This window comes from Astyanax mexicanus, chromosome 5, assembly GCF_023375975.1.
Source record: "Astyanax mexicanus isolate ESR-SI-001 chromosome 5, AstMex3_surface, whole genome shotgun sequence".
NCBI lineage: Eukaryota > Metazoa > Chordata > Actinopteri > Characiformes > Acestrorhamphidae > Astyanax > Astyanax mexicanus.
Window position 1 is genome coordinate 25,224,455 of NC_064412.1, and position 15,068 is coordinate 25,239,522.

At 42.1% G+C, this 15,068-nt stretch overlaps 2 protein-coding genes across 18 annotated transcripts in view; one reads left to right on the top strand and one right to left on the bottom strand.

The window, feature by feature from the left end:
• The window catches only part of LOC111195860 (G2/M phase-specific E3 ubiquitin-protein ligase-like), a 675,934-nt gene that overhangs the window by 637,400 nt on the left and 23,466 nt on the right, over positions 1-15,068 (bottom strand). The window lies entirely within an intron of this gene.
• The window catches only part of dlg1a (discs large MAGUK scaffold protein 1a), a 187,068-nt gene that overhangs the window by 42,952 nt on the left and 129,048 nt on the right, over positions 1-15,068 (top strand). For 2 of the 17 annotated variants that reach the window (XM_022675144.2, XM_022675152.2), the window contains exon 1: positions 3,202-3,791. The exons of the other annotated variants lie outside the window; for them this stretch is intronic. In XM_022675144.2, coding sequence (XP_022530865.1) covers positions 3,690-3,791 — 102 coding nt within the window. In that variant the 5' untranslated portion in view covers positions 3,202-3,689. Of the gene's footprint in view, positions 1-3,201; positions 3,792-15,068 lie in introns of those variants that run through there. 17 annotated transcript variants of the gene reach the window in all.

The following is a 15,068-nucleotide window of genomic DNA, read 5'->3' on the forward strand; positions in this document are numbered from 1 at the left end:
CTGTGTGGCAGAGAGAGCAAGGATGGGACATTTGCCCAAAGGTTTGTGGGTAATGTTAAAGAGACAGGGCAGTCATTCAGTGTTGAAATTTTCATGAGGCAGACTCCCTGACTGAGGCAGAGCGCACAAAACCATGCTGGGACGTTTCTGCTTGGATGCTCAGATTTAGGAACATGATTCATTTTTATTTCATCTGTGTTTACAAGCTACAGCTTAATACACTATGATTCATTGTATAATATTATATATAATTCATAATGTAATGCTTGTGCTTTTAGGGTTTTTAAAGTGTTTGTAAAGTGTTATCAATATTGAATACACTCCTTTGAAATTTCACAGTTGGTTACTTGCTCAAAAGACTAATGTCATAACTTTAGGAGAACCATATAGTATTTGAATGTTTTAGGAATATATATACAGCTCTGGAAAAAAGATTAAGAGACCACTTCAGTTTCTGAATAATTTTCTCAGATTTTGCTTGGTAGGTATATGTTTGAGTAAAATGATCATTGTTGTTTTAGTCTATAAACTACGAAAAACTTTTGTTCCAAATAAAAATATTGTTATTTAGAGCATTTATTTGCAGAAAATGAGAAATGGCTGAAATAACAAAAAAGATGCATAGCTCAAATAATGCAAAGAGTTATGAGTTCAGAAATCAATATTTGGTGGTATAACCCTGGTTTTTAATTACAGTTTTCATTCATCGTGGCATGTTCTCCTCCACCAGTCTTACACACTGCTTTTGGATAACTTTATAACACTCCAATCATCCATCTTCCTCTTGATTGTATTCAATTTGTTAAAATCAAAGAAAATCATCATTTTTAAGTGGTCTCTTGTTTTTTTTTTTCCAGAGCTGTGGATATGTTTATTTCTGGCTCAGGAGGTCATGTGATTTTTAAACTGAATATATCATATCTTAGCTTTCACATTTTGGCTGTGTGTCTTTGTGCTGTACAAGTCTGGAAGCTCCATGCCTCCACTGCACTTTGATGATGTAATAACTCAACTGATTTACTGTGGCAGGATGGGGGAACCCAGGGAGGGGGCAGAGATGAAACCACCACCCCCTACCAAAACACGCACATGCACACACCCTCCTAGCAATCTCTTCTTACTCAATCTATCAGTCTGCCGCAGTCTGCAGATTATCCTATCAGGTCTGGTCAACAGATAAAGTGTTATGTTGTGTAACAGCACCATAAAAGAGTGCAACTACTATGGTTTTCTTGACAGTAGTGGGTGCCATTTTTGCTTATAGCAGCATGGGTGGGTGACTGGAATCTTGGGTTCAAGTCTTTACCTGGGTAAAGCTTTCATCTTCTCCCAGAACATAGTCTGTGTAAATGATGGTGTATGACTTTATACCTAGATATGGATTGCATATCGACTTATCGTTCAGTAAATGGACATGCCCTCAATCATTTAAATAATCCATTGTGCACATGTCCATTGTGTTTGCACCTAGAAAATGCACATATACTGCGACTGTGCTCCTGGGGATAGGGACATGGCCACCATGAACTTAGACTGTGGACGCCCAGAGAGAGACAGATACAGGGGCTGAATGAACTCAAAACATTTTCTTTATTAGGAAAAATCCCTCCATCAACATCCAAACAAACTTAAAGAAACTTTAGTAACGGCCCAGTGCTGCTCTAGTCGCTTAACTTTAGTGTCTCCTAGGTTTGTGTTGCCTTCCTTTCACTGTCAGCATATGTGTCAAGTGAAGACTGATGCAGGGTCTTTTATACCGGTCCAACGCAGCCCAGCTGGGACAGACCGGGGCTGAACATCATGCTGTGGGGCAGATCCACAGTTCCGCTGCCTCTGCACTTTAAAGGGTGTAATTCCTTTGTTATGCTATTATGTTATCATGATATTAGTGCCATTTAATAAAATGTCTTAAAATGCAAACAATATCATTTATCGCAATTATTTCTGGGACAACATATTATCGTAAAAAATATAATTTGGGCCTAATTCAGTGCTCTATGAACATTTGTCTTGTATGCAATTGGCTAACACTTTTTGTCTGTGTTGGCTAATTGCATACTAAGTCTAATCTAGGATTGTTCGTAGCAATAATACATTCGATGCTTGTGCTATAATAAAGTGTAATACTGGCACTGCTGTGCTGCGGTCGTAGACACGAGGCCACAGGCTGAGCATTTCTATTGCTGCTCTGTTTGTAGCTGCGCTGTTTGGCTTGTAAGCGCTGCATCGTTGCTAGGTTACCTGTATGTAGTGGAGTAATACAAGGAGAGCTTTGGTAACAGTGCATTACCGGCTAATAATGCCACTCATAAAACGTCTCTCAGCCAATTACATCGCAGGGTCAGAACTAGCTGTGGTATAATCAAAAATTAATTGCTTTTTCATTGATTCACTCATATTGAAGAAAACTGTGAGTATTTTGTTGATTATTACAAATTACAAAAATTACAAGGACTTTTTCGGACAAGCTTGCTTCTTGTCTCCATAACAGTGCATTGGTGGCTACTGTAGACAAATTTTCCACACGGAAAGTGTGACCTGTTTTAACTGCTGACGCTGCAACAATGCAGAACAAGAGCAGCAAATTCTGGAAACCTACTCTCTAATCTCTCTCTGTCTCCGTTTCAGTCCACGGTCTGTTTTTAGAGCTCCTGAGACGACAACTTGTGGAAGCCACAGTAGTGCTCTGCTACTGTTATATTCTTATAAATGCTGAAATAATAATGCTGTCACCTTGTGTTTTTCGCCTGCCAGCTCTTAAATGTCGTTCTGTCTCGGCTGCTGCTGGTCTGTTCTGGTCTGATCTCTGAACGCTCTGGTGGTTCGTTACTCCGTGTCGGAGGTCACAGCATCGGTCCAGCACATGCACCCATCTGAAAGGTCCTGTTAGAAGTGTCCTGTCTCTTTTCTTTGCGTGTCTGCAGAGGCAGTCGAAGCTGTTTGCGAGGTTCTTGTACCTCGGGACTTCAGGACGCTCTTTGCTCCTCGTTTCTCCACTCGCAGCTCCATCGTTGAAGAAACTGCTCAGTTCCTGGCTGCTGGACTGTGTAATAAACCCCACGCTGCAGTGGCTATGCCCCTCCCCCTTTCTCCACTCACCTCTCCTCTCTCCTGTATCACTCGCTCTCTCTTTCACTCTATTCCTCTCAGTCTTGCTGGTCGTGGCTTCTCCGGATAGTAAGCAGACAAAACAGAATTTCGCCCAAGCTTCCATCCGTCTCGTTCACTTTCTCTCTCTCTTGTGAGGAGAGCCGGACTCGTCGGGGGCTGCCGTCCAGCAGGTGGGAGAAGAGTGGCAGTGACCGATTGCCACTGGAGCGGAAGGTCCGTCACTCTCTGCTGCCCTCTAACCCCCCTCCACCACCTCCTCCTCCTCCCTCCTTTCCGTCCTCAGCCTCCCAGAGCAGGGCTTCTCCACAGGCAGCATGGCTGATCCGGAGCTGCCAGTTTCGCCGCTCTCTCTGGGAGTTCATTGACCGGCCCGGGCTAACCGAAGAGGAGTGGACAGGGGCGGTGAGGCGGGAGGCTGGAAGCTGGATGCTGGATGAAGGCTGCATGCCACGAAGCGAGCCGCCGAGAGATGAGGGCGCACGTCGGCATCGGGCAGCAGGTGTCGCTGGAAGAAGACGCAGGGATACTCGGCCGGGACATCAGTCGCTGACAGATTGAAGTGCCCAGGCACGGAGAGCATGTCTCCCAGCATCAAAAACTTGGATTGCGTTTCCCCAATGTTGTGCCACTGTAAAGTAGCATGCACCAACAGCACCATCTCACTCATGTTCGGATGCAAGGTAAGGGGGAAAAAAAAACAGTGGTGTTCTCTCTCTCTTTTTTTTTTATATATATAGTTTACACTGAGATTTGGGACAGGTTCTCCTGGAAGTTTGAGATTCTCTCCAATTAATAAGTCTGGATGACTTATAACTCCCTCTTGTTTTTAATTTATAAAATTCTTCTTTCTGAAACCTGGCTTCATATTCATATTAAGATATCGTGATATTACTGAAAACATTATTTATGTTTACAATATCTTAAAAGTTTCTATGCATGCACAACATATTCCACACTTTAGTGTTGTGGTAGATTTTTGTTGCTACATTACCATTTTTGTTGTATTCAAAATCAGATTCTTGGTAAGTTACTGTTTATGAAATGTTTACGTCAAATCTTTTTGTCTTTTTATGTGTGATACTCTAATTATATTACATTATATTCAAGTAATAAATGAAAAAACATAAAACTTTATTTATTTATTTTGCTTGCTTGTCCCAAAACACACCAGCTCCTGCCTTAGACTAACACTTAAATTTTATTCTCACAAAAAAAAAATCCTGTCATACAACATTAATTTAGTATCTCTAACAATGTTGTAAACCTGTGCATTAAAAAAACGGTGTGGAGCGCGCGTTTTTGTAGCACGCATTTTTGTAGCACGGCGGCTATTTTTCTGATTTTCTAATGTTGTACTCTACTAAGGATGCCTACATCAAAGTGATTTCCGTGTTTTCCTGACGTAATCAGTGTACGGATGCCCACACAGGACAAATGCGAGGCCATTTTACCCCACTGGGAACAGCTGGGTCCTGTAGGCACAGTGCAGAAATGCTATATCTCCAATAGGCGGTGCCCTGTACCACACAACCAGAGTTCATACATAAGGCGAATCGGATTATAAGGCGCCCTGTCGATTTAAAAAAAAAAAAAAAAAAGGATTGTAAGTGCGCCTTATAGTGTGAAAAATACATCATGTTCCTGTGATGTTCTTCTTTAAGTTTTGTGAAGAAGCATAAGCACACAGAACTTTCCCCGTTTCAAGTCTAGATATAGTGTAAGGAGATACTCAACTCATTCCCATTAATACTGGAGAAAGAAGCCACTAAAGTTCTCATCTGAACTCCTGAACTATGCTTAGGAGTTAACTTAATTCATCCTCTTTATGAAGCCAGACTTATTTCTAATTACTTATCTTGTCACATCGAGGATCACAGTGCTGATGGCGCCCAGATGGGAATAATGTTTTAAAGAAGGGATGCGATCTGCCACGTTACATCCGTTGAATCAGACTCTACCCATCCCTGATTCTTGGTATTCTTTAATATTTAACATGCTTATGAAAGATAAGACAACTGCAGCAGTGAACAGAACCTCACAGCCTCTGTGTTCCTGAGACCTCTCTGTTAAAACGCTATTAAAGAAGAAGTTGAGATGTTTTCAGACTTTGACAGATGTGGGAGCCCGTGGCACTTTACAGATTTCAGCAGCTTCTATGCCCGAGGCTCTTTGCATCACTGGTCGCCTGAAGTAAACCTGGCATCCATGTGCGTTCCATTTCTGTCACATCTTCAGCTACTGTACCAGGACACAAGGCATGCCTGTGGGAGCTGGTGTTTTCAAGCTTAAAGAAGAAAACACACACGTGCAGCGACATTATTATAGTCTGAAGTAGGGCTGGGCGATATGGTTAAAACAAACATAGCACAAAAAGTATGGAAATTTGTGTTTGGTAGATTTGGTATTTATTTGTTGTAACGATGTTTCTTGGCAGTAGATCCCATACCATTACAAATCAATGTTAATTTCCATTTTAAAGGGTGAATATGTGGGTTACAAAAATGAAACATTCGCTAAATCCTCTCTGCCAAACAGCTTATTTTGCTGTTGCAATTTACACTTGTTTTGAGCCCCAGATACCTGTGAGCATAGGCTCTGCATGCCATATTTGACTGTTCTGTTTGACTGTGCAACTTCAAGCTGTTTTCTTTTCGCAAACAGCTTATGGTTAGGAAACCTTACTGAAGCACAGAGATTGCCTGTTCAGCAAAAAAATAGCTAGCTTGCATGTTTCCATGGCTGCAGCACACTGTACACTGCATACTGTTGTCTATACCTGGCAACCCTGAGTGGGGAAATGGGAACTGGGGCTTGGCGATGGCAAGTATTGCAGGTCCCATTCCACACTAATTACTGTGACATACCACACAGTTCAAATAAGAAAATACTGGCTGAAGCTCTGCTGACAGTGATAAAGCTCCTATTACCTTAGCATGTTTCCTTAATATCTGATGAAACATCCTGATTATGTTATGAGTTATTACAGAAAATGTTATCCTTAATGGTCCTATAACCACGTAACAATGTTTAGTGCTGTCAACAATGCTGTTTTTGTTACTTTTAATGTATATTGTAACTAAACTTCAAATCAAATACTGTTTTCTATACCTGGCAGCCCTGAGTGTGGAAATGGGACTGGCTTGGCGATGGCAAGTGTTGGAGGTTGGATGTACCGCACAGTTCTAATAAGAGATACTGGCTGAAGCTCTGCTGACAGGAGCTAAATGTTTCCTTAATATCTGATAATACATCCTGATTACCTTATGAGTTTCTACAGAAAATATAGTCAAAAAGAAGAAGCAGCATGCTTCTTCACTGTATTCTTCCAGCCTAGTTTAAAATGGGATGGTGGAAGTAGTTTTAGTTACATAACAGGCTGCTCCTCTGGGTATCCCAGCCCGTGTCCCAATTACTTGTACTATGCATGATGGAGATGTGTGGAAAATGGTCATGTTTTTCATCGGCTCAGTCCAGCTTCTCAGCGTCTGTCCTGTCTGTCTTTGGGCGGCTCTGCAGACGTCATTACATATGAACCGTCCTCGCGGAACACAGACACTGCCCACTGCCATTTTGCCTAAACGTCTGAATTAAGCAGCAGCCTTAACGTCTTGTTGTGTTAACCATGTGCCGCTCTCCTGGCAGAAGGAGTGGAGGGGACTCCCTGGTGGTGTTTGGAGACCATTTATGTGGATGCTTTTTTGTGCATGCTTCATGTGCGCTGAGAAGTCCAAGACAAATATTTACAAGAAGTCAAGAAGTGTTGTTTTTATTATGTGCTTTTCTTCAATGTACAGCACTAAAACAAAGATAAAACTATGCAAATCTAATGTTCCAGTAGGCATTTTAACATTGCATATAGTATTGGATTTCAATTTTGTACCTGTACACTGACTCTGAACAGACTCTGACCCAATACATTTCCTCATACAAATGTAAAAGAATATATAGGATGACCTAGGGCTGAACGATTTTGGAAAATAATCTAATTGCAATTTTTTATCTATAAATTGCGATTGCGATTTAAAATGCGATTTTTTTTGTCTTCTCAAGTATTTTTCAACAACAGAAGCAATAAATCAATCTGTTTAATAATAAACAATGTCAGATTTACTTAAAGCACAGATAACAATAAAGCAAAAAAATCTATGCTTTTCCTTCATTTGTTTTTTTTATAGAAAAATAAATAGATAAATAGCTTTTCCCATTTTTTTTTAAATTAGGAAAAACAATAGATTGTTAACTTACTTTAACTTACTGCTCTCCAGCTAGTAACATCATGAAAAATTAAAGTGCAAAAAAACATAAAGAGAATCTGCTTTAACCATCTCGTTATTTTCTGTATTTGAAGATGCAGCACTGGTCGTTGGCATTTTAGCCTTGCAAATACCACACAAGGCTTTGTGGTGTTTTTTTAAATGCTGAAAAAGGTTTGTAGTGTTACCTCGCGTCGTAGCAACAGTAGCAAGGCACGTTTAGCACAGTACCTGACGTTGAGCAGCAGCATCTTTTTTAAAGCCAAAGTAATTCTACACAACTGATGTGTTCTGTCGAGCCTCAAGCCATTGTGCAACAAGGGCGTTTTCACACCTGTAGTTCGTTTCTAATGAGTTCGTTTACTTGGAGCGTTTTCTCGCTCTGTTCGGTCTGGTTTCCCATAGGCATAAATGTAAACGCACCAAAATGCGCATCAATAAACCACACGAGCAGCCTGTGTCCTCTGATTGGTCAGAGCTGTCTGACACGGGAGTACATTAAATATAAATATACTGTGGCGTGAGGAGGCGGGGGAACCGTGGGTCCGCCCCACGCCGGAACTCACAGCCATGTCTGTCCCAGCCGGTGTGCATTCAGGACTGATTAAGCAGCCGGCTGGGACAGGTATAAAACTCAGCCTCAGCTCACTGAAGGGCTCTTGAATGGGGAGCTGAGGGCTGAGGCTGCACGGACCTTTAACTTAAACTAAAGTTCATTCTACAGACTCGAGAGCCCCATTGGGCTGAGTATGGTTATTTAAGTTTATTCTGGGTGTGGTGGAGGGCGTTAAAAGCAAATAAAAGGTACGTTTTGAGTTCATTTACTCCCCGTGTCTGTGTTCTCTGTGTGCTTCCTCCTTCTGGGTCACTGTGGTCACGCCCCTTACCCCAGGGGCCTACCACAGTGGTGGAGAATGCGGGAACCGCCCCTTTTGGGCGGGGTCCGGTGACCCGGTTGGAAGGAAGCACGACACGGGGTCGTATTGGGCTCAGATCGTGCCTTTGTTTGGCCGCCCGAAGCCACACCTGAGTTTCGTTTTGTTTTTTTTCTAAAAAAAAAAAAAAAAAAAAAAAAAAATGCCTCGCGGGAGGAAAAAGGGGAGGCCCGGCCCCGGCTACTCACCGCAGCTCTGGTGTGACGCCGGGGAATTCCCCTTCGCCTCCTTACTCCTCGAGCCCGAGCCTGCCCCCAGCTACGCTCCACCGCTCTGCAGCGGTGACGCTGGGGATTTCCCCTTCTCCTCTCTCCTGCCGGAGTGGCTCCGTCGGCGCTGGGAGGACGCCAGCGAGAGGCGGCTGCAGCAGCAGTGGGCGCCTCGCCCCGAACTCGGCTGGTGCGAGTGGTGTCCGAGCCCCAGACACCGGGAGGCCGAGTGCTCTCACACCGGCCCGGACTTCTGCTGCTGCTGCGTCTTCCCGGAGGAGGAGGACGAGTTCTGCGCCTCTCTGCCCGGGCTCAAGTCCGACTCCGCCCCGCCTCTCCGGCGAAACTCTTCGGCGGCCGAGTCCGAGTCGTGGAGGGGGGAGAACGGCCCCGAAAAGAGCGAGGCCGACCCAGAGCGGGAGCCGCCACAAGCCGCCGCGCTACCGAGAGCCGCCGCTCCACCTGTCCCGGTGCCCCGAGCAGCCGCTCAGCCAGCCCCGGTGCCACGAGCCGCCGCTCCACCTGTCCCGGTGCCCCGAGCAGCCGCTCCACCTGTCCCGGTGTTTACTCCCCGTGTCTGTGTTCTCTGTGTGCTTCCTCCTTCTGGGTCACTGTGGTCACGCCCCTTACCCCAGGGGCCTACCACAATACGAAAAAAGTAAATACAGCGAGAAGATTTTGTGTTCCAGCGCAAATATCTGTGCTTTAACACTGAACACTGAAACGCTGCACTTTCAAACACAGTGTTTCTGCATGCAGTGCAGATTTATACATAATAAACAGAGTTACGCGGCTGTGAGCAGTGAATGCAGCGCAGATTTATACATAATAAACAGAGCAGTGAATGCAGCGCGTGCATGGACACAGTGTTTGTTCACAGCTGTGGTAATTAGCGTTATCTGGCTAATATATCAGTTTAAACTGTGCTTGCTTTATCAGCAGTTTAGCTCAAATAAATGGCTTATATTTAATAGCTGGATCCAAACGAGACCGGATCACGTTCTCACCACAAGCGAACAGCTCCAGAGTTCGTTTGGGACTGGACCGAGACCAGCTAGAGGAGGTGGTCTCGGTCCAGTCCCAAACGAACTCTGGAGCGGTTCTTTTGATCCGCACCTGAGTGCGATTACTGTTTTTACACCTGCTCAATCGAACTGCACTAAAGTTACAAACGGACCAGAGTTCGTTTTAACCGGACCAAATAGTGCTGGTGTGAAAACGCCCTAAAGTGCGCTGTGTTGACTTCACTTCTCCACCTCCCTGCCTTCTGCTCGGGTATGCTCCGCTCGTCCTCGGCTTGGCTCGCTCCCAAGTCACGTGACCAGTCAAATCGCAGCCAGTGCGGTTAGAGAATCGCGTTTTAAAATATCGCGAGATTATCGCAAATGCAATTAATCGTTCAGCCCTAGGATGACCTGTAGAAAGCTGTTAAAATGGCAGTGTTCTGTACCATGAGAAACCAAAAAAGAAAAAAGATCCATAGTTGCTGATTGTAGGTTAATCTTTACAAATAGCCACAGCAGGAAGTTTGAAATTCACACCACATGTTCTTTAAGATATGTTTTTTTTTTAGTATTCTTTATTTAACCAGGCATCATTAAGAACACTCTCTTATTTACAATGGCAGCCTGGCAAAAAAGTAAAAAGTCCCTTGAAACACAGACACAAAAAGTACAACAGACAATGACAGAAGCATCATTTTCCATAATCTTTACTTTCAATAGAAGTGAGTGTAAAAAAATGTATTCCAAAATATTTATAAGACTTTCTATTTGCCTGTTTATTCTGAACTTTTCTACAGTATCTAAAATACAACTGATAAAGTAACAGTTTTTATCTTTACTGGTTAAGTGTGAGTCAGAAATGTAGACCCTTTAGTGTTTGTTTGGCAGCTTCACATTAAAGTCTCTGTACAGCTTCTCCTGGAGTAAATAGATTTTTGGATGTGATGTGAGCATATTGATTAACTGATGAAATCAGTATGTGCGGAGCGCTGTGTAGATATGAACTGTATATAGTGTATAAAGTGTATATCTCTGTAATTGATCTCTGCAGTGAGCAGTGCTTCTCCAACCTGTATCCCTCACCTGTCAGTTAATCAGGTTACTGATCTGCAGGGTCGGCTTTATCTGCTGTTTGTTTTATGATGCTGGAGTAGCTTGTGTGAAGCAATGGGAATCTACTTAGTTTTAATGAGAAGAACCTTATTTAGCATCTTTTTTCACCACCACCTCCACTATAATCACCACCACCATCACTATCACCAGTCGCTTTGGACAAAAGCTTCGGCCAAATGTAATGTATGCCTAATGTAATGTAATCACCACCATCAGACTCCCCACCACCATTACCACCTCCACTATAATCACCACCGCCATCACTATCAGCACCATCTCCACCACCATCGTCACCATTATCACACTCACCACCACCTCCACTATTACCACCACCACAATCACCATCATCAGCCTCACCATTACTACCATCACTATCAGACTCACCAACACCACCACCTCCACTATCTTCAACACCACCATTATCGTCATCAGCCTTACGACCACCACCACTACCACCTCCATCACCACCTCCACTATCATTTCCACCCTCATCACCTCCCTCATCATGACCACCATCTTCACCTCTGTCACCACCACCATCATCAGCCTCACCACCACCTCCACCACAATCACCACTACCATCATCATGACCACCATCACCATCACCTCCATCAAAATCATCAGACACACCACCACTACTACTACCAGCTCTACTATCTTCTCCACCACAATCACCTTCATCATCATCATGATCACCATCACCACCACATCACCTCCGTCACCACCACCACCATCATCAGACTCACCACCACCACCACCTTCGTTATGACCACCATAACCGTCATAAGAATCACCACCACCTCCCTCACCGCCGCTATCACCAACATCGGATTCTCCATGACCTCCACTATCATCTCCACCACAATCACCTCCATCATCATGACCACCATCAGCAGCACCATTACCACCACCATCACCTCAGTCACCACCACTATCATCTCCAATACCTCCACAATCAGCTTAATCACAATCACCTCCATCAACATAACCACCTACATCACCACCACCATCACCTCCGTTACCACTACCATCACATCCATCACCACCATAATCCTCGCCACCACCACCACCACCAGCATCCTCATGACCACCATCATAATCACGATTTCCTTTGGTAAATTTTAATGTAAGCTTAAATTGAGCATTAAGCTTGAATCCGGTCTAGGCGCTGAGCTGAGTGTAGCGCAGTGTGAACACATGAATTTGTGATGGAATGCGTGCGAGAGGGACTGAAGAAGTACTAAATAATACAGCACCTGAGCAGAAGCTGCGGTCTGCTGTTCTCCAGTGAAGTGTCTGTACAAGCAAATCTAATCTCTCCTCCACTGCTGTTCCTCTTAAAGTTCCCTCGTTCATTATTGTTCACTGCATAGACATTTAACCTGCTCACATTCTCTTTCCCATTTCCTTTCTGTCTGTGGAGCAATCGTCTGGAGAGGCTCATGCTAAGTGAAGCTCAGAGATGGAGTTCCTGTGGACGTGGTGAAGAATAAGAGAGCATGAATCTTGGCTGTTTGATACTTTGACAGATAACCGATAAGGAGGGGTGTTATTTTGAAGTCCTTATAAAGTACATCACTCATTCATGTCTAATGTATAATCATGTTTTGCTTAAAAGCATTTCATCTTTTTCTTCAGAGCCTTTTATTGTCTTTAATATGACTGGTCTGGAGTACACAGCTTTTAGTACAGACGTAAAGCTGCAGATCAGGATGATCTCTCATTATCTCATTATCTTTTTTAGGGGCATTGATTAATGGTTTGATTGCATCGTTTTGAAGTGTATTTATATCACTCTGATGCAGAAATTTTGTGTTTGTTCAGCATTTCTGAAGAAACAATTGCCAAGGACTTTTTACAGTGTCCTGCTTACTGGTCACTGACTGGTAATGTATTGCTGGATGCTTTGGCTTTGCAGTCCAGCATAGAAATGTACACAGTGCAATATACAAATGACCATTACTTTTTTTTTATTCCTCTCAAAAAAGAGATACACAAGCATGGTTAAATTGGCCCTCTCCCAGCTTTTTAAAATGCTTTTTAAATTTTATGTTAATTTTATGTTATCCGATATACAGTACAGGCCAAAAGTTCTTTTTCAATGCATTTTCTTTATTTTCATGGCTATCCACATTGTAGATTCTCACCGAAGGCATCAAAACTATGCATGAACACGTGGAGTTTTGCACAAAAAAAAAAGGTGAAATAACTAAAAAATATATATATATATGTTCTAGTTTCTTAAAAATAGCCACCCTTTGCTCTGATTATTGCTTTGCACACTCTTGGCATCATTCTCTCAATGAGCTTCAAGAGGTTTCCAACAGTCTTGAAGGAAAGTCTTCCCAGAGGAGGCACTTGTTGGCCCTTTTCCTTCACTCTGAGGTCCAGCTCACCCCAAACCATCTGGATTGGGTTCAGGTCCGGTGACTGTAGAGGCCAGGTCATTTTTGTTAAGTACATAAAACTCCACATGTGTTCATTCATAGTTTTGATGCCTTCAGTGAGAAACTACAATGTAAATAGTCATGAAAATAAAGAAGACGCATTGAATGAGAAGGTGTGTCCAAACTTTTGGCCTGTACTTGTTTGACAGATCCTCTCATTCAGTCTTCTGCATTGTAGATTAATATTGAACACACCAAAAAATTAAGGGACACATATGGAATTAGAAGCGGATGGATCTGGTGCAACTTCACTTCACAACAATGTGCCTGGCAGTAAATTTACTGATTTTAAACAATAGTAAAATCCAGCAACACTTGACTGGAGAATTTCAGATTTATTAGAGATACAAAAATAAGCAACGTGTTTCGGCACTCAGGCCTTCATCATGGTTAAAAGACAAAAGTTCCAGCTTTTTAAAACACACATGATTACAAAACAACCAATAAAACACTCCAAATATTGACGGTCACATAATCAGCCAATTAGAGGCTGACCGCTCAATTCCACAGAGGAACCACTTCCACCTAAAAACGTCCTCCTAAAATTCACAAACACAAGTTAGTCATCCATTTTATAAAAAAGACTTTTGCTCAAGAATAAACACAGAGGGAAAAAAACAACAACCAAACTGACAGTACAATACAGAAATACGTTTCCCCAAATTCCCTAAAGAAACTCTTTTATTGTAAAATCTTCATTCATACCTTCAGGAAGAAAAAAAACTTTTAAGATAAAAAAAAAATCCAAATTGTTTTGTATTTGTATTTTCCTCTGTGTGTATGTTTGCTCATTTCAGAAGGACTTTTAAGACGTTTTTAGGTGGAAGTGGTTCCTCTGTGGAATTGATCTGTCAGCTCTCATTGGCTGATTATGTGACCTTTAATACTTGTAGTATTTTCATTGGTTGTTTTGTAATCATGTGTGTTTTAAAAAGCTGGAATGTTATTAACTTTTGTCTTTTAATCCTGATGAAGGACTGGAGGGCCAAAACATATGGAATTATGTAGTACACATAAAGTTATACATAAATTTGTCCTCCACAATCACCTGACCTAAACCCAGCCAAGATGGTGATTTGAGGTGATTTAGGATGAGCTGGAGCTTCACTGTGTGAAGAAAAAGCAGCAACTATTGTTCAGCACCTCCAGAAACTCCTTCAAGACACTGAGAAAACTATTTCAGGGGACTTTACCTCATGAAATCACTGAGATTAAAATACCAACACTGCAAAAAAATAAATCTTAGCAAGTGAAATTTTCTTATAAATCTTAATTTCTTCTCTGATGAGACTTTTTGTCTTACTAAGCATTGTAAGTGTTAGATTATTTTGCTTATTTTAGGGATAATTATCTTAATCATACTTACTTAGAATTTGTACCTTATGTTAAGTAATTTGAACTCAAAATAAGCACAATCAAGCAGCAATGAAGTTATTCTGATTCTTTTGTCCAAAAACAGTGACTTTTCTGCTTGATTTAGGTGTTACTTCACTCATTTTGAGACTTTGCCATTGTTTTTTTAAGAAATCTTACTAGGAAAATTTTGCTTACCCCATTGGCAGATTTGTTTTGCTTAATATACATATATTTGTCTTAATTTGCATATATTTTGTCTAGTTTTTGCCAATGGATTTTTTTGCAGTGAATAGTGTGCAGATCTGTCCTCAAAGATAAATGTGTTACTTAGAATAATCTAAAGTAAAAACATATTCTGCTTTGTGTAACTCTTTTGTGTCTTCCTGTAAAGCTTTAAAGCTCACCTTCCGTCGTTTTTTCTTTCATTTTAAAATGTCTAGTTGTGGTCTCTAGTATGAATAAATGACATGTGAGCCGTTTTTGTAAAAAAAAAAGTGCTCAGGTGTCTCTGTATAGCTCTTTTTTAATGGACTGTTTTAGGGGTGTGTCCAAAATGACCGGATTCCAGCTTTGCTCATGAATATTCATACATGCAAACAGCATGCAAATATCTCTCCTCTGATTGGCTAGGAGCACTGCG